Source organism: Callionymus lyra, chromosome 1 (assembly GCF_982586985.1).
Source record: "Callionymus lyra chromosome 1, fCalLyr1.hap1.1, whole genome shotgun sequence".
Classification (NCBI taxonomy): domain Eukaryota; kingdom Metazoa; phylum Chordata; class Actinopteri; order Syngnathiformes; family Callionymidae; genus Callionymus; species Callionymus lyra.
In genome coordinates, this window is record NC_141818.1 from 6,783,393 (window position 1) to 6,803,423 (window position 20,031).

The window sequence follows — 20,031 nt, forward strand, 5'->3', positions numbered from 1 at the left end:
TCTGATTATAGTTAATATTGGTCTGATTACATTTGAGAATGGTCTGAATACAGTTGATAATGGTCTGATTACAGTTAATATTGGTCTGATTAGAGTTAATATTGGTCTGATTAGAGTTAATATTGGTCTGATTACAATTGATAATAGTCTGATTACAGTGGAGAATAGTCTTGATTACAGTTAATATTGGTCTGATTACATTTGAGAATAGTCTGAATACAGTTGATAATGGTCTTATTACAGTTAATATTGGTCTGATTAGAGTTAATATTGGTCTGATTAGAGTTAATATTGGTCTGATTACAATTGATAATAGTCTGATTACAGTGGAGAATAGTCTGATTACAGTTAATATTGGTCTGATTACATTTGAGAATAGTCTGAATACAGTTGATAATGGTCTGATTACAGTTAATATTGGTCTGATTACAGTTAATATTGGTCTGATTAGAGTTAATATTGGTCTGATTACAATTGATAATAGTCTGATTACAGTTAATATTGGTCTGATAACAGTTGATAATAGTCTGATTACAGTTAATGTTGATCTGATTACAGTGGAGAATAGTCTGATTACAGTTGATAATAGCCTATTTACAGTTAATGTTGGTCTGATTACAAATGATAATAGTCTGTTTACAGTTAATAATGGTCTGATTACAAATGATAATAGTCTGATTACAGTTAATAATGGTCTGATTACAGTTGAGAATAGTCTGATTAAAGTTGATAATGGTCTTATGACAGTTAATTATAGTCTGATGATAACAGTCCACAGTTAATAGTCAGATTACAGTTGAAAATAGTCTTATGACAGTTAATAATATAATGATTACAGTGATAATAATGTGATTAATGTATAAAATAGTTTGATTACAGTTAATACGTGTTTGATTACAGTTAATAACTTATTGAATAAAGTTAATAATTGCCGTACTACACTTAATTATTCTTTATTAACTGATGATTGTTTGACTACAGTTGACTTTTTTAAATTACAGTTGATAATAGTTTGAATACAGTTGATAATCTTAAGCAACAAGTACCTTCAATAAACTAGGCTGAAAACGAACTATTTGGAGGTAATTACTACATCAACAACGTGGGGATTGTTAATATGTATTATTATTGAAGTAAAACTAGAGGTTCTACCATCCTGCCATGACTAAGAGATGAAAACAACGACTGCCTCAGCCAATGACAACTATAATAACATCTACAACACCCAAATGTTTATTCCTCATATAACAACTTAATACGATGTACTTCTACGATGATCTTTGCGTCCCAGGTAACATCATAGGTGAAAACTTCTGCTAAAGAGGAAACCTTGTTTTATCTTCCAAAGTTCTGCTCTTCATCATGAGAGCTTTACTTCTGAGGCCGTCATAATGAGCCTCATTGTTCCAACCGTTTGATCTAATGCAGTAAAAGCTCTTTAACCAAATGAGCTTCTCAGTTCCACGACTGTCGCAGAATCCGCCAGAGTTGCTCAGCAGCTTTTCAGATTAGCACATTGTTGCCGAGCTTAATTTCTCAAACACAATCTCCCTGAGAGGAAAACACCTAAAGACGTTGAGGGTCCCTCACCTCCCGGATCTGCTCCTGCTCCTGCTCGTGCCTCTTGATCATGACTTTGCGTTTGAAGGCCCTGCAGTTGCGGTCGTAGTAGATCCTCTGCTGGGACAGGAGGTGCGCCTCCTCCTCGGCCTGCGAGTGCTGCATGTTCTCCTTGTGCTTGGACAGTCGCTCCTGCTTCTCCTTCTTAGGCGTGCTGTGGTCCTCGTTCATTTCCTGCCAGGAGAGCAAACGTCAGCCGACGTAGGATGGGATTTCAACAGACCCTGCTTCACTCGTAGTAACATATAGGCTTATCCAGGGACCATGATGTTCGCTGAGGTTATAGTGATTCGTAGTAAGTTAAAAGCATATCCAGGGACTATGATGTCTGCTGATTATATAGTGATTTGTAGTAACATGGAGGTATATCCAGGGACCATGATGTCTGCCGATGATATAGTGATTTGTAGTAATATGTAGGTATATCCAGGGACCATGATGTCTGCTGATGATATAGTCATTTGTAGTAATATGTAGGTATATCCAGGGACCATGATGTCTGCCGATGATATAGTCATTTGTAGTAATACGTAGGTATATCCAGGGACCATGATGTTTGCTGATGATGGTGATTTGTAGTAACATGGAGGCATATCCACGGACCATGATGTCTGCTGATGATATAGTCATTTGTAGTAATACGTAGGTATATCCAGGGACCATGATGTTTGCTGATGACACAGTGATTTGTAGTAACATGGAGGTATATCCACAGACCATGATGTCTGCTGATGATAGTGATTTGTAGTAACATGGAGAAATTTCCACGGACCATGATATCTGCTGATGATATAGTGATTTGTAGTAACATGGAGGCAAATCCACGGACCATGATGTCTGCTGATGATAGTGATTTGTAGTAACATGGAGAAATTTCCACGGACCATGATGTCTGCTGATGATAAAGTGATTTGTAGTAATATGGAGGCATATCCAGGGACCATGATGTCTGCTGATGAAATAGTCATTTATAGTAACATGGAGGTATATCCAGGGACTATGATGTCTGCTGATGATATGGTTATTTGTAGTAATGTGTAGGTATATCCAGGGACCATGATGTCTGCTGTTGATATAGTGATTTGTAGTAATATGGAGGCATATCCAGGGACCATGATGTCTGCTGATGAAATAGTCATTTATAGTAACATGGAGGTATATCCAGGGACTATGATGTCTGCTGATGATATGGTTATTTGTAGTAATGTGTAGGTATATCCAGGGACCATGATGTTTGCTGATGATATAGTGATTTGTAGTAACATGGAGGCATATCCACAGACCATGATGTCTGCTGATGATAGTGATTTGTAGTAACATGGAGAAATTTCCACGGACCATGATGTCTGCTGATGATAAAGTGATTTGTAGTAATATGGAGGCATATCCAGGGACCATGATGTCTGCTGTTGATATAGTGATTTGTAGTAATATGGAGGCATATCCAGGGACCATGATGTCTGCTGATGAAATAGTCATTTATAGTAACATGGAGGTATATCCAGGGACTATGATGTCTGCTGATGATATGGTTATTTGTAGTAATGTGTAGGTATATCCAGGGACCATGATGTTTGCTGATGATATAGTGATTTGTAGTAATATGCAGGCATATCCACGGACTATAATGTCTGCTGATGATATAGTGATTTGTAGTAACATGGAGGCATATCCACGGACCATAATGTCTGCTGATGATATAGTGATTTGTAGTAACATGAAGGCATATCCACGGACCATGATGTCTGCTGATGATATAGTGATTCGTAGTAACATGGAAGCATATCCACGGACCATGATGTCTGCTGATGATACAGTGATTTGTAGTAATATGGAGGCATATCCACGGACCATGATATCTGCTGATGATATAGTGATTTGTAGTAACATGGAGGCATATCCACGGACCATGATGTTTGCTGATGACACAGTGATTTTGTAGTAACATGGAAGCATATCCACGGACCATGATGTCTGCTGATGATACAGTGATTTGTAGTAATATGGAGGCATATCCACGGACCATGATATCTGCTGATGATATAGTGATTTGTAGTAACATGGAGGCATATCCACGGACCATGATGTTTGCTGATGACACGGTGATTTTGTAGTAACATGGAAGCATATCCACGGACCATGATGTCTGCTGATGATACAGTGATTTGTAGTAATATGGAGGCATATCCACGGACCATGATATCTGCTGATGATATAGTGATTTGTAGTAACATGGAGGTATATCCAGGGACCATGATGTCTGCTGATGATACAGTGATTTGAAGTAATATGGAGGCATATCCACGGACCATGATGTCTGTTGATGATATAGTGATTCGTAGTAACATGGAAGCATATCCACGGACCATCATGTCTGCTGATGATATAGTGATTTGTAGTAATAAGTCATTTGGAGATAAAATTAGGTAGATTGAAGCTACATCAACTAATGTCTAGTATTGGAACATTATTCTACAAATTATTAAACAAATATATATAATTTTGGCTTGATTTAAATTATTTATATATATATATATATATATATATATATATATATATATATATATATATTGCATTTCATTTTTTGTAAAAATAATCCTTCAAGTTTTTCCAATATTTATCACCGTTTCTGCAGTCCTCTCAACTAAGTCCCTGGTTTGTTCCCTAGTAAGACTCCTTTAGTCTAGACGAGCGCTAAGACGAGCAGTCGAGCGGCGATGGAAGGAAGCGGCTTCTCTCGTCTTTCATGAGCTTAAGAGAAGAACACAACTCTTGCAACACGAGCGTGATCCCGACTCTCGGTGGTGTCTAATTCCGCTCTCGGTGTCAGCTGGTGGGAAGTATCTGGGCCCGACCAGCATCGCTCTCTCTCTCTCTCTGCAGCTCTGACCTAATTCTGCTCACTTATCTTCTGGCCCAAAAACACACATCACACACTCGCGGCCCATGAGGGGTTCTGCTGTGAACTCGAGAGTGTGTGTGTGTGTCTGTGTGTGTGAGTGACTCAAAGTCTGGTTCGGTGTGGGAGTTCTTGAGTCACGAGCGGACGAGCCCACCTCCTTGATCTTCTCCTTGCAGAGCTTGTACTGCTTCTTCTGGTTGTCCAGGAAGGTGGTGAGCTCCTTCTTCTGCTGCGCCACGATCTGCTGCTGGAACTTCTTCTCGTCCGTCAGAGTGGTCTTCATCTGGAACCAGAAAAAAAAAAGAATCAGTGAAAACCAAAAATCAGAACCTGAATCCCTAAAGCGGTTTCCTTCGTAAGATGCCTTCAAGTTGACTGAAGAGTTTCAAGAGAGACTCGACTCACGTCCTTCTCCGTCTGGACCACGTGGCGCTTGGCGAGCTTCTCCAGCTCGATGTAGGCGTTGTTGGCCTGCGTCTCCACCTCCTTCTGCAGCTTCAGCCGATGCTCGTCCATCTCCGCCTTCAGCTTGTTCTCCAGCGCGATCAGCTGCTTCTGGTGCTGCCGCCGCATCCGCTTGTAGCCGGACATCTGCTCCCGGAGCTCGCTCTCCTGCTCATGCTCGTGGATCTGCTTGGTCACCTGAGGAAGAGGAGGAGGTCTCTGGTGAAGATAAGGACCAGCTGAAGTGTCCACCTCGCGTCAAGCCATTGGACAACCGTCGTTGTCCACCTATTTCCGTCAAGACCATTGTGTTTCCTGATGTCCTGTGGTCTCTCCAGTCAGCCAAGTCTACCTACTAACCCCTCTCAAGTCCTACCTCTTGGTGGGCGGATAGAGGAATCCAGAATGTCGTAGAGAACTAAAGACCAGCAAACTTATGACCAGTAAAACAATCACCTCCAGCTCAACTCATTTTGGGTTGCGAGAGATTTTGCCTCAGTTATTTTTCGTGAGGCAAATTTAAGGGTCCGTACCTTTGTCACCTTTGAGCGATGAACAATTTTGAGGAAAACCACATGGATGCTTACAAGCACCATGTTAGCGTTACACAAGGAATTCCATCCTTGATATAGTTCAGTTCTGGTTTTAATGGTTTGTTGGAATAACTTCCGTATCAAAATCCTGATCATACGTCATCACTTTCTGGTGCATAAAAAAAAGACATCCCATGAATTGTTTTATATTTCACCTCAACACATTTATCTGATGTATAGTTCATATTAAACAGTTTACAATAATGAGACAACAATCACATCTTAGTTTAGCTCCATTACTTGCTTTTTTTCTCACGTTCAAATTCGGTTCAGAACAATGTTCAGAAGTCAAAGCCAAGACTTCAACGTACTCTTCATGGCTTCTTTTGCAGGATTAGAATGAGCTACTTAAGAGCTTAAGACATAGTAAACAATTATTTACATTTTTTAAATATACTCTTAAATACAAACTTTGTTTTGTCAAAATTTCAAGATGAACATTTTTAAAACCCCTTTGTCTATTTTGATCAAGAAACATATCTATGAATAACCTCTATTTTATTTTTGATGTGTTTTACTCATTCTTTTAGTGTAGACTCCTTGCATTATTAATCTTTATACAATATGATTTATTTATTAGAAGTTACAGGTTTCTTTCTGCCCTTTAAATGTTTATTTATTTGAAGTGTCTCATGGTATTCGTCAAGAAAAGAATAACTTTGTCTGATAATACTGACTTCATTTTTTTCTTCACAATATCCATAAAAATGAAAAATAAAACACCAATATTAAAAAAACTAATTATTTTCTCCACTTAAATAAAGCCATTTAAAAATAATAAATTACTCATAGAATCACCATAAATTATCAATTAAATTTAACATCTTTTGACCCCCTTTTTCATTAACTTGACTCATAACTTTAGCCCCCAAAAACATTTTCTCAAGATTCTTCACCAACGACGAGTCCCCTCACTATAGAAACCACGAGCAGCAGCACCGGCGCTGGAGCACCAACCTCGGGACAGAAGGGGTTCTCCACGTCCAGGTAATACTCGCTCCTCATCTTCTCGTAACTCCCTCCCGAACTCCTCAGGCCAAACATGATGGCGACTTTAGCCAAGTGCATCAGCATCCAGGAACCTTGTGCAGCGCCCGCAGCCCGACAGAACCCCTGCCTGAGCTCCCCGACGGCCACCCTAAAGCCCCCGCCCCCCTCCGAGAAGCCCTGGTTCTGACCCAGGGCACGCAGCAGCAGAGGCGGGCGTGTGAACAGTGAATAAGAGCGGGTCGACCCGAGCACAGAGCGGCTCTTCAGAGCCGTGAACACTGGGCGGAGGGCAGCAGGTGGGTCACATGAATACCTCATTGAGGAGCAGGGAGAGACGTTGGGGGGGAGGGTCGGGGGTGAGGAGAAATGCTTGGATAAGTAAAATAATGGCAAGAAATTGAGGCGCTTGGCAGAGAAATGGTAAAGCAAAAAGATCTCAATGCATCGCGGCCACAAAGGCCCGAGTCATGTCATGTGACTTTCCAGCAAGCCGACATGCAGGGGGGAGAAGAGGGGGAGTCGAGTCGAGACGGGGGGGGGGGGGGTCGCACATGCCACATTAATGGAGTTATTGATCAAGATATACAGATCTGTCGTCTCTCCAGGTACGAGCCGAAGGTTGACGATTACCAGTTCCTCCGTAACTAGGACTAGGAATTGTCAATTCGGTGAGTCTGACCGATAGTAACCTCCTCCAGACACGCTCCCCGTGTAAATCTGGACGCGAACATGCTTTTTTTCTTTTGAAAAAACATGCACTTTATATTTGAGGGTATTTACCGTATTTTCCGGACTATAAGTCGCAGTTTTTTCATAGTTTGGCCGGGGGTGCGACTTATACTCTGGAGCGACTTATGTGTGAAATTATTAACACATAATTACAGGTACATCATTTCACATGTTATTTTCACACTAAACCGCAAGAGGGCGCTCTAGGCATGTGTTGATAATTTTGACGTAGAAGAGGAAGCGCCGCATCTTCTACCTCCGGAGTTAGCGGAGTTGTTTAAAAGTGACACCGAGGATGAAGATTTCATTGGATTTGAGTTATTTGGAGTTACACGGATGGTTTGGTAAACTTGTTAGCATGTTATTTATGCTATAGTTCTCTGAATAACTCTTAATATGTCACGTCAACATACCAGGCACGTTCTCAGTTGTGTCATGTAACGTAAGCATACCGTACAATTATTCAGCCTGTTGTTGCCTCTATTCTATTTTTATTTTATATTGCCTTTCAAGATGACATGTCCGTTCTTGGTGTTGGATTTTATCAAATACATTTCCCCCAAAAATGCGACTTACACTCCAGTGCGACTTATTTATGTTTTTTCCTTCTTTATTATGCATTTTATGGCTGGTGCGACTTATAGTCCGGAAAATACGGTAACTGTCCACCCATGCTGTAACACATGGAGTTAAAAGGATATTTGTTAAACTAAAGGAATGCTATAGTAAGCTAGCTTAGCATGCTAGCATCAGATAAGTTACCATCCTTGTAACACTTTAATTTTTTTTGTACATGTAGAAGATTACATGTAAAATCTGGAGATCTAAAATTGAAGTAATTATGATTAGGAATTTATATGTAAGATAAGAAAACATTTTTTTCGTCATTCCGTATGTGAATGTCCTTGATTATTGTTTTTAGTAGAATGACCCATGTAAGTAAGTAAGTAAGTAAGTAATATTTATTTATATAGCGCTTTTCGAGACCAGGGTCACAAAGCGCTTTAACAATCAAAACAATACTCAAAACAGTACATACTTCAAAGATCTGTGACTCCAAACAGCCAATCAAGCAGATATTTGCTTCCAAACATGCTTAGAATGAACCGTCATGAACTTCTAACAGAAACATAAGCGTCGTGGTTCGCCTCGGCTTCTCCTAAAATCTCTCTCTTTGTCACGTCTTCGCACCTCCGTCTCCTCCAGCGATCCGTCGAGCCTCACCATCTGGATCCCTCCCTCCCTCCCCGACTCTCCTTCTACCTGCTGATTCCAGTCTGGGCGAGTCAAGGCCACAGCGCTGGGAGGAGGAAGAAGAAAAAGGATGATGTCATCCTTTATTCAGCGCCGGTGCCGCCACACACCGGAGAGACGCTGGAGGCCCGACGCCGATTCTTTCAACATCTCGTTGGCCTGGCGTTGAACTCGCTCTGCAGTCGAAGGATCGGCCGATCAAATCGCAAATTCCAGGTAACAGACGGGAGAAAAGTCCTGGCGGAGCGTTCGCCTGACATCATCCCGAGTGTCTGAATGAAAGTCTTTGTCTGCCGTCATAAGTACAATGTTTTGCATCGTGGGTCAGAGAGGACCACAATTTAATTTATGCTGTATGTCTCAATACATGCATATTTGACAATAAAAGAACTTGACTTGACAAATCAACGCAGTGAACCAGTGTCACATGACCTCTGATGATACAACAGGTATCACGATTCACGACCACATGACTCTTAACAAGGTCGTAACCGCTTCCTTTCGTTTGGAATTAAAAATGATACCAAACATCCGCTCTAAAAGCTGCTAGAGTTGGTGTATCCTCTCGTCCTCAGTTATTACAGGAAATGTAATTGTTCCTTTAGCTGCGGAGTATGTAATGACTGGTGCCATCTAGCGGCCGGAAGTGTATATGCAACTCAAGCTGAAAAAAACGCTTTGAATATTTACATGTTTATAGAAAATAAAAGAATCAAATTGTTTTATATACACGTTATTGAAATTTTGAGAAAAAAAAAAAATATGGCAAAATTATTTTCTCAATGCAGAGCTGTTTAAATATTATAGGAAAGGAAAAAAGGGCAGTATTTTGCGATAAAGTTGCGATAAAATTGCGATAAAACATGTGTAAAGATATTTTCGACAAGTTTCTGAAAAAAGAGGCGAGGCTACTTGGTTTACGACGTCGGTAGAATTAGCTCGTCTCATAGATAAAGCTAACTTTTACCTCCCTAACTCCCTTCAAAGTGCCCACAAAAGGCTTTGGTCATGAACATATACTTTCATTTCATGATCACCAGGATGATACTTGTTTTAGATGAAACTATTCACCCTCCCTTTGATAATTGTAATTACTTTTTTGGCTAAGCTAACTATGCTAACTAGCATCCCGAGTCTCGACACGTCTGTTACTCACAGTTGAATTTGTGATCATTAGCTGAAGGCACATTCAAAGATGTTCGTGTAAAAACTTCCATAAAAATAAATTAAAAGAATAAATAAAAACATGTGATCAGCGCAGAGGTCACACTCGCACAGACTCACTCGCTGATTCACGACACCCTCTGGAGTCGTGAAATCCGCCGGCGAAAAGGGACAATTAAAAAGCGCCGGGTCACGGACTGGTAAACACACACACACACACACACACACACACATACACACACACACACTCTCTCATTCACACAACTTCTTAACAGTTACTGGAGCTTGTTTCCATGACAACGGACGAGGGCGGGAGAGACACTGGAAGAACTGGGAGGACGATGGACTAGCGTGGAAAAGAGAGACGACGGATGATGGATGTTATCGAGATGTGAGCGTGAGGACGTGACATCATCTCTCGACTGAACTGAGAGTTTCTCTACCGTACGTGTCCTCGTGTGACCCCCCCGCAGGTAAACAAGACCCCCCCCAAACATGAGGATTAGACACCAGGAACTGTAGATGACATCACTCAAACCCTCGCAGGAGCCATGGTCTCAATCAGGCAGATAAATGTATTTGACTGATCTGCAATGTATGTCCATATGAGGTCATACAGTACACATATTAAAAAAATAAAAACATGAATAAACATAAATAATATATAAATAAAACTAAAATAAAAATAATACAGTAAAAAGATCTCAAATATATCAACAACAATAGAAAATCTATAACAAGCGAACAACTACTATACTTTTAGTTTATTTATTTTTAATTATTTAATTTATATTTGCTCTGTTTGGTACTTAGTTAGCAACTAGAAGGATCTGCGATTCCTCAGGGGCCACATTATGAAGCCGCCAAATCCATTTCTACTCGATCATTCTAATTAATTCTACTGACCTCAAAAGGGCCACATAAATGCAGGCAAAGTGCCATATGTGGCCCCTTCTGACCTGCTCTAGTAGAAGAACTCACATTTCTCTGATCCTTAAAACTCTTCACTGGCTGCCAGTTTCTTTCAGGATCAAATTTTAAAATTCTGGTTCTTACTTTCACAGCTATTCATGGTCAGGCTCTTAAGAAATAACCTTCACTTACCTTGACCATAACTTCTCTTACCACTTTGTGATAGATGGACAGTGTTACTATAAATTATTGTTCAAATGTAATGTTAAGTGAAGAACATCTTAAGCTTAAAGCTATACTTTTTAGCTTAGCTCGTGGCTAACACTGCTAGCGGCACAGAGGGAAAATTTTTGACAAAATTTTCGTAAGAGATTCACAGTTACAAAATAAATATCATAATTTAATGTCTGTGAGGAGAAACTCTGCCAATAGAAGACAGTAAAGATAAGAGTCTCAAACTCACCAGCGAGGCCGACTTGATGGTGGCGAAGCGGCCCTGGTTCTTGTAGTTCTGAGAGTAGCTGCTCTTGTCCGACAGGGTGTAGCGGTGGTCTCTGTGGATCCCGTCGTCCCAGTTGTACTGATGGTCCTGCCCCCGGAAAACACATGTCGAGGTCAGACTATGGATATTGGAAACATGATTGATTGTTGAAGAAGATCAAAACTTAGTCAAGATGTTCCTCGAAGCCATGTTGTCCTCTGAAGAAAAGATCTAGTCAGTTAACGGCTTAACCCTCGAGTTACTAACTCTCACGGATCGACGACGTGGTCAAGACTTCTGGTTTTAGTGTGTGTTATTGTTTAGCGCCACTACCCCCCCCCCCCTTGGTAACCGTGGCAACCGTAATATTTGGCACCAGACTTGGAGACCGTCAGTGACACCGTTCACGCTTCCCAGACAAAGACTACACGTGTTGACAAGCGACACACTCATCATCGACACACACTACATTTACATATTTAAACACACACACACAGACGCACACACAGCTTCAAAGATGGCTGTCAGTGTTCCGTCACTCCTCCTCGCCACGTTCTCTTTGTGCCACTTTCAACGCGACACGTCGACGGATGTCACTTTGGTGAAAAGACGGCGGACGGTTCTTCCCAGGCGGCGGCGAGCGAGAGGAACAGTCGCGTATTGTTGTCAAACCGCGATGAAGTTCCTGCGCTCGCTGCGGACGCGGTTTTGAAACGACGTGGATGTTTCATCACGTTTGCAAATGTTCCTCGACACACTTAAGTCTTAACTAAAGAAATGACAACTAATGATCCCAGATAACATAAAACATAACCACCAACACCACTTATTTATACTATAAACCGAAACCCCTTTAAATTTACTTAAAAACCTTCTTCTTTTTTTTTACGTAGGCATTAGCACGACGGTGCCATCGAGCTAATTGTGTAGTTACAAACTCGCGTTGCTTTAGGTATGATCATGATGGCTCATAGAAATCAGGACTGAATTATTATTGAAATTATTTAAAGCGTAATAAATACATGACAAAATAAAAATATGATTTAAATATCATAGGTTTGTCACTTATAGTTGATAATCCAGGAACTACTGTGAAAATAAAATAAAAACAAAATAAGAACAACAGTGTATAATATCTGTGAGTAAATATGTGTTCATAATGAAAAGAAAATACAAAATAACAGCAAAGTATATTGAATTAATATATAAAAATATATATAAAAGGATAAAAAAAGCTTTTTAATATTGAATATTATGTGAAAAATATAACAATATAAGTGTTAAATTGGTAGAATGAAGAATACACACATCTCATAAAGCAAAAGAGAAAAACTACTTTTATAATGTGAAAAAACAATGAATTAATTGAAACTTAATGTTAAGAGAGAGTGTAGCCAATATGATGTGGAACTATTTAACATGGAAAAAAAATCATAGAAATAATAAGAGACTGAATTATTTGAAATCTGTAAAAAAAAGTTTTGTGTAGTTAAAGAGTTTTAATTGATTCAACTTGTTTATCAAGAGAAAGAAAGTAAAGATGCAACAATGATTTTCCCTTCAACAAAATATTGATTGTAACGAACACAAGCGCAGTGTTGTCGTCTCTAATCAGTTTAACGTCTTAGTTCCGAGACTTTTAATCGTCTGGTAATGAACCACTAAACCATGCAGTGACATCACAGACGACCTCATGACCTTCAACCTTTTCCAGAATGTCTCTCAAAATGAATCAAGTCTGGAAACTTTCAAGTCTATTTCGTTTGAACGAGGGACGACAAATAAAACCTTTAGAACTCTTGAGTGGATCCAAGAACATTTTAACTATTTTACTTTATAAAACTGTATTTACATGGAAAAAAACCGACAATAACAATCAAACTCAGATGATGGATTAGAACTAATTGAAACACTTCAACATTCTTAAACCGAAACTTAACCAATATTTATTTTTAAAGGTTTTAAGTAAAATTCAAACATGAAAAACTCATCTTCTAACTCAAATAAAATACACTTTCAGACTCACTTTCTAACTCAATAAAACTCTATATATTTCTCTATGGAAAACTCTTTACTCACAACGCTCTCTTCGTCTCACTCCCTCTAAGTGAACTCAGCTGTGTGCATTTAATTGACCATTAAGGTTCTCCTTAAGTATTGTCCAAGAGATTCATTTATACATTTCTTTTTACAGCTGGTTTGTCCAGTTCACACTGAATTAACGTGCAAGACCCATCACTTCCTGATCTGGGAAATAATAGTTTTTAATAACATTTAAAAAGCGGGTGAGAGGATACGACCATATAAGGAGGCGTGTTCCCTTTCGGACGCTCACCTGCTTGGTGAGCGGCGACGAGTCCAGGGTGCTGCCGTAGTCCTGCGGGTGCATCATGGTCATGTCGGAGCAGCTGTCGTCCAGAACCTCCTGCATGCTGTTGACGCTGCTGCTCTGGCTGCCGGTGCTGACCGACGTGCTGGGGATGCTGTGGTTGCTGCCCAGGCTGTTCATCTTGCAGGCCGCCTCGCTGTCCTGCAGACCCGGTCCAGGGACAAAGTTAGAACAGAGTCCTCTCGACTAAATCATCATAAACTAACGTTGACCTAGATCTCTGCACCGATGGCTACGTTAAAAAACAACAACTTTGTGACCAAACTTCTCAACACTTGGCCGGGACCATCATGGTATGTCACGCACCTCCTCCTCCTCCTGACTCTCCCCCATTGGTCCGTTGTGTTTCTCCTGGTACAGGATCTTCTTCATCTTGCGGTACTGCAGGTTGTCCAGCTCGCGCACCGCGTCCTTCGTCCGCTGGATGAGGTCGATGAGGATCCGCGGCGAGCGTTCGCGACGCACGAAGTCATGCTGCGAATGAAAATAAAGTTGTTTTTAAACACACGACATAATAATCGTCTGATTTATTGATCATATAACGGAGGAATAACTTTAAAATAAAATTAGAACAAAATAAAAACAAGTTTAAAACGAAATAAAATGTCATATAACAGCAAAATATATGTCATTAAAAATAAATATATCACAAATAAATATATAATAGGATTTTTTAAATGTTGTTGTTGAACATTAGTTGCAAAATGTAGTTAAAACTGGGACGACTGGGAAACAAGGAGACTTTAAAAGACCTTTCAAGTCAGGAAGTTAAAGAAATATCTCGTGAAATACCCTCCGAACAAAGTGATAAACATTGAAAATAAATAATTAACTAAAAGTCAATGTTAAGAAACTGTTTTAATGAGAGGGTATTAAATAAATGATGTGAAACTATTTTACATTGAAAAAATAGATATGTTGTTTTTGGAAAATGTTAATAAATAATTCAACAATTGACATTTGTTTAAACTAATGAAACGGAAAAAAAGTACTTCTTTAAAATAAGACGGGAAATCTAAATAAAATAAGAGATCAATCGTTTTGGGGGGAGGGTGTTCATTATCTATAAGAGCAGAATTAAAATCATCAAATAACACTTAAAATGGCAATTTAAAGTAGTTAAACGTCTTAAACTGTTGAGGGGAGGGACACGAGTGTCTTGACACAGTTCAAGACAATAACCTACTTTGAAATATAAACAGTTTGACTCGTTTTCTAATAAATCAGCTTGTAAACATTGGAACTCTGCTTCACGGCGACGCTAGAGGGCGCCTGTGGGTCGCTGAGCTCGAATCCGCTTCACACGAACACATTTGGATCAACAAACAAATGTTGCGATGATGCCAGTCCAGGTCAGGACATCTTTAAGAATCTATTATGTTGTTTAAGTTCGAAAAAATAAAATAAAAACAACAGTGACAAAGGTTTAAAGTCAAGTTGGTGAAAATAATTGTAGGAAGACCACTTGAAGACCACGGAAGAATAAAATAGAACATTTTTAATTCATTATGATGTTATTTTTTTTTTTTTTTAAATCATGTGACTCATGGAATTGAAGGAACGTGAAAGTACTATTCTTGTATAACAAGGTAGAGCTGATAAGAAACACTTCAGAATAAGTTCTAAAAAAAAAAATTCAGTTCTAAGGTAAAGAGATAGGTTCTATCTTTCTTTCAAGAAAATTCCACCATATTTTGAGAATATTTATATCTATACGTATATATGTATTTTTCTTCTTTTCTTCAAACACCTCACGATTTATTTAGCACAACCAACCCAACATCCTCTTATTCAACAGCTACCCTTTTTTATTATGCATGTTTTTGTCTCAATGACTTTATCTACTATCTTCTGAAATGTCAATTTTCCCACAATTCTCAGCATATTTTCACAATGTTATTAACTCCATGATATTTATAGATTATATTTAAGTATAAAATTGTTATTTTATTTAACATTATCATCACGAAAAAGTTACATATACAAATATAATAAATATAATAATAATATATAATAAATACATATTCTTCTATTTTGTGAGTCACCCTGTAGATCTACTATCCTCCTTAAATGTCTATTTTCGGACAATTCTCTGAACATGTTCACAATATTATTTGCTTCATGATATTTAAAGATTATATTTGAATATAAACTTGACATAATTTTATTTTAATTTAACATTACCCTCACGAAAAAGTTATATATATGCAAATATAATAATAATACATAATAAATATGAATAAATATATATTCTTCTTTTTTTGTGAGTCAGAGCCCCCTTGTGGACGCAAGTATATCTATTTATATAAAAGCGTATAAACAATATGTATAATAATACAATGATAATTGCTGTGCCCAGTAAAGAAGCAGGTCCATGACTCATGGCTTCAAGTTCTAAGGTTCCAACGTATAAAACATCTTCCATAAATCTGCTCTTGAGTCCGACTGTCTACACACTGTCAATTATTAATTTAGTAACATTAAACGAGTCTTTATAGAAATTATTTTGAACGGAGCGGAAACGTATTGTGGGTCACTGGATGGTTAAGACTCCATTATTAACGATATTAATTAAACTGCGAGTGATGTAAACACGCAGAGAGACGAGTGACCTGATTATCCTACAACAGACCGTCACGATCTGGACAAGTGTGTGTGTGTGTGTGTGTGTGTGTGTGTGTGTGTGTGTGTGTGTGTGTGTGTGTGTGTGTGTGTGTGTGTGTGTGTGTGTGTGTGTGTGTGTGTGTGTGTGTGTGTGTGTGTGTGTGTGTGTGTGTGTGTGTGTGTGTGTGTGTGTGTCTGAGACGGCGAAGACTGAGATCAAGATCTAGAGGGCAAATCATGGTAAGTCGTCTTTGTCGCCACTTCATCGTCTTCCACGCTGACCTACTGACGCTCTTGTGTTTTGAGACTCCTGCTTCTACTCTTTAGAGTTTTGGCCCGGATCGGGTCGGATTAAGTTCCAGAGCCGCACCTTCGCTTCGCCGTCAGGGTGAGGAGGTGAGAAAGTTAAAAGGTCACTCAACACTTAAGCAGGATTTAAGAAGGAAATACTGTGAACCGCCAACACAGATTAAAACAGGTGTCGATGGGATTATCGGAGATACTGAAAATCTCTCTGCCTTTCTCCGTCTTTGATGCGTTCAGGGGCAGTCAGGAATTGCAGAGTTCAAAATAAAAACTCTTCTGAACTCAGTTTATCTTCTTCCCGTCATCTGAGGTCGCGGGGGCAGCAGCTGAAGTAAAGAGCCCTGAACTTCTCTAGATGTTTTCTGGTCAAGAAGAGATCCCGACAATAAGGATTAGCATTGGTTCTACTCCGAGTCTCTCCTGGATGACTGAGGTTCTCTCTTAACTCTGGGACCGCAGACTCCGCACACAAGAACTCTGACTTATTTACACCTGAATACATCACTCGTCATTTTGCTATCTAACGTTTAAAGTGAATAACGGAGGCAGAATTCTGAATCTCTGATCCACCATTGTGATTTTCCGCTAACGTTAGACCCCTCCTGGCAGATTCACCTACTTTTACAGATTAACCTTTGTCAGACTGAACAAACCAGTCAAATTTTGTTGCTGTTAAACGCATATTAAAGGCATTTTGTTGTGATTTCTATTGAAATATTAAACTCTGGAATGTCCCACAAGTCCCTGAACGCACCATTGACTAAATCATGAATCAAAATGTATTTTCTCCTCAATTAGTTTCAGTATTTTTCAGAATCTCTAAGTAGCACAACATGCCGAAGAAAGACATTTTTGTCTTGCTCCCTCTACTGTCAGAACAGTGTAATTGCTTTGTCTTGAAAACTGAAGTGTCTCCAGCTGCAATAGCCTGCCTTTTAATTGTTGGTCGGTTTTCACTTCCTGGGAGGTTCATTTTTCATCAGCCTTTATGGCAATAAACGCAACTGCCGCCTTCGACCTACCACCGTTTGCTGGACCAATAGAACACGAGTATTGAAGATAAAGCTAGAAAGTTCTAAAACCCGAATTGCCATTCTTCAAAATAAAACTATTAGAGAAAACAGGAGCTTCTTTCAATCCGATTCTATTCCTGTTGTTGATCCTCAGCGAACACTCGCCGGGTTGAGAAGTGAGTCACTCCAGCCCCGTGGATAAAAACTTCTAAATTTAGCTCCTGAATGAAATAAAGATGAGAGAGAATCACCAGTTTTAACGTGACGTGTTTGTTTGAGGAAGTAAAAAAAAAAAAAAAGCGCCCGCATGATTCCCAGGAACAACAAAAGGACGAGCAACTCTCGGCGGGACGTTGGGTTCCCGGGGCAGGAGTGGGCGGCGTGGGCGGCGCTGAATCATACGCTCGAGACAGGACGTGAGGTCACGGCGCGGAGGGGACCACTCACTCGTAGCAGCTCCCCCGACGAGGGTCTGTCCTGAGGGATCTTCAGCAAGCAGTAGTCCACGAAGCTCCGGAAGGGGTCGGACCTGCGGTGAGATGGCGAGCGTCAGTCAGTCAGTCAGTGTGTGGCGATCGGACGCCGCCACGTTGGAGCAAGAGGTTACGTAAAGATGTGGAGCGATCACGGCGCGGGCCACTGACGCCGCTCTAAAAATACACTCGGATCGACTCGGAGGCTCCAGAAATAAACCCTCGTCTGATGTTAATTATATTATTTAGGGTCAGAGCTGACGTCTCCCTCGGAGCGTCCACGTCCGTCCTCCTTAAATAGAACTCTTTATTAGCCGCTCTACTCCGAGTGTCTCCTGACCGACCAGGCAGGAAGTCTCAGACGAAAATATAGATTATTATCAATACGATATATAATCAGCCTCGATTGGTCCTGATGGGAATTTTAACTCTTTAGCGACTCCTCGGGATTTTACCTTATTATGTGAAAAGTATAAATAATAAGGTTTAAAGATGCAAGTGATGGGACAAATAACAAAAGTAAATAAATGCAAAAAACAAAGCTCCGAAGGTCCAATTTCCGATTCCGTTTTTAGATTAACGTACATTTTGAAATAGCAATATGATGGTGTTGCCCACGCAAAGGCAGAAAAAGATAATTAATATTAATAAAAACAATAAACAATAAACAAGCTACTCAAAATATCATACCATAGAATTAACAAGCAAGTCTGAAATAGACCTGGCAAACCAAGGAGTTGAACCAGGGACTAGAAATCCAAAACTGACTCGATAGACCAGGAGGTCTAACATATCTTGAGCTACAGTAGACCACAAATACAGACTTGGACTCGGAGGTCCAAAAGAGGAGGTCTATAAAAACAGACTAGAAAAGGACATTTGATAAAAGACTCGTATAGACCTGCTGACACAGAGCATTTCCTTCCTCCTGTCTGGTTCTACTTGAGGTTTCTGCCTTATAACGAGACGCGTTTCTTTACCACTGTCACACTGCGAGTCACTCATTGATGTGATTTGACATTTAAAATACAATTGAATTGAAATAGTATTTGGCAGGAAGTACCTCTAAAATGAGTGTTTCCTCTTTAACAGGAAGACTTGAACGGTAACTGGGACGACTGGGAAACAAGGAGACTTCACAAAAGACTTAAAATCTACTTCAGACGTCTTACTGACTTGAAAAGTTTTGGTTTATAAACACGACTTAAAAGGATTTGGTTTGTGACGAAGACCGGAATTGAATTGGTTAACTTTAAGTCGGAGATGGACTTGGTGAACCAGGAACATGGTCAACAAGTACCTCGAAAATGTTCTTGACAAAGGTAGGCCAAAGGTTGACTTCCCTGTGAAGTTAGAAACCAGGAAGTGAACCAGGAAGTAAGAAATAGACTAGGTTGGACTTGGTAAACTAGATGGTCTGAAAAAGACTTAAATCTAAAGTAAATCCTTAAAAGTTCCACTTATGTGTTGATTTAAGTGTGTCTTAAACTGATCTATTGTATCATCAGTGTGTGTCTGTTTGTACAAATACTCTCTTTTCAATAAAATGATCTTAAGCCCCGCCCACTGAAAACACTTCGGGGGTATTATCGAGTTTTGTCCAGGAAGTCTCCACCTCCAAGGTACTCGTTGTACAAAAAAAAGCGGGGCGTGATTACAGCTGGCTAGAGGAGGAGTGAAGCCATTATTACGTCTTAATGGACTCTCGTAACCTCTTGTTCGCTTAAATTTCAGACTTTGTAAAGTAATAAGTTCAATGATGAAGGACTTAGTGTAGAGGAAAACTTCAACGTTGGAAACATGCGAGTCAGTCGAGCCTAACATTAGTTGCTCTTCAACAAAAGAAAGCCAAAAGTGGATGGAGAACCAGGAAGTAAGAACTAGATTAGGTCAACTAAAAATGATAACAGAGAGTATGACTAGTTAGTATGAAAACCAAAAGTAAATTATTAGTAAACATGGCCTAGAAAGACTGGAAAAAGACTTAGTGGAGACAGACTAGGTGAACTAGGAAACATAATAAGTAAACTATTCTTTTTACTATTGTAATAAACTCCGTGAACAAGCAAGTTGGAATCAGACTCTTAAACACGAAGTCCAGAACTAGTTCAACTGCAACTATCAAAAAACGATTTGATTTGGTAAAGTCTAGAATAG

The 20,031-nt window shown here is 39.6% G+C and overlaps 1 protein-coding gene across 2 annotated transcripts in view; it reads right to left on the bottom strand.

Moving 5' to 3' along the window:
• taok3a (TAO kinase 3a) overlaps positions 1-20,031 on the bottom strand; it is a 76,063-nt gene that overhangs the window by 6,064 nt on the left and 49,968 nt on the right. Inside the window, exons 11-17 of one of the 2 annotated variants that reach the window (XM_087790314.1) lie at positions 17,849-17,930; positions 13,785-13,952; positions 13,425-13,619; positions 11,072-11,197; positions 4,928-5,164; positions 4,677-4,805; positions 1,591-1,794 (exon numbers count right to left, since the gene is read on the bottom strand). In XM_087790314.1, coding sequence (XP_087646440.1) covers positions 1,591-1,794; positions 4,677-4,805; positions 4,928-5,164; positions 11,072-11,197; positions 13,425-13,619; positions 13,785-13,952; positions 17,849-17,930 — 1,141 coding nt within the window. Of the gene's footprint in view, positions 1-1,590; positions 1,795-4,676; positions 4,806-4,927; positions 5,165-6,516; positions 6,652-11,071; positions 11,198-13,424; positions 13,620-13,784; positions 13,953-17,848; positions 17,931-20,031 lie in introns of those variants that run through there. The other variant, XM_087790315.1, reaches the window with a different exon arrangement.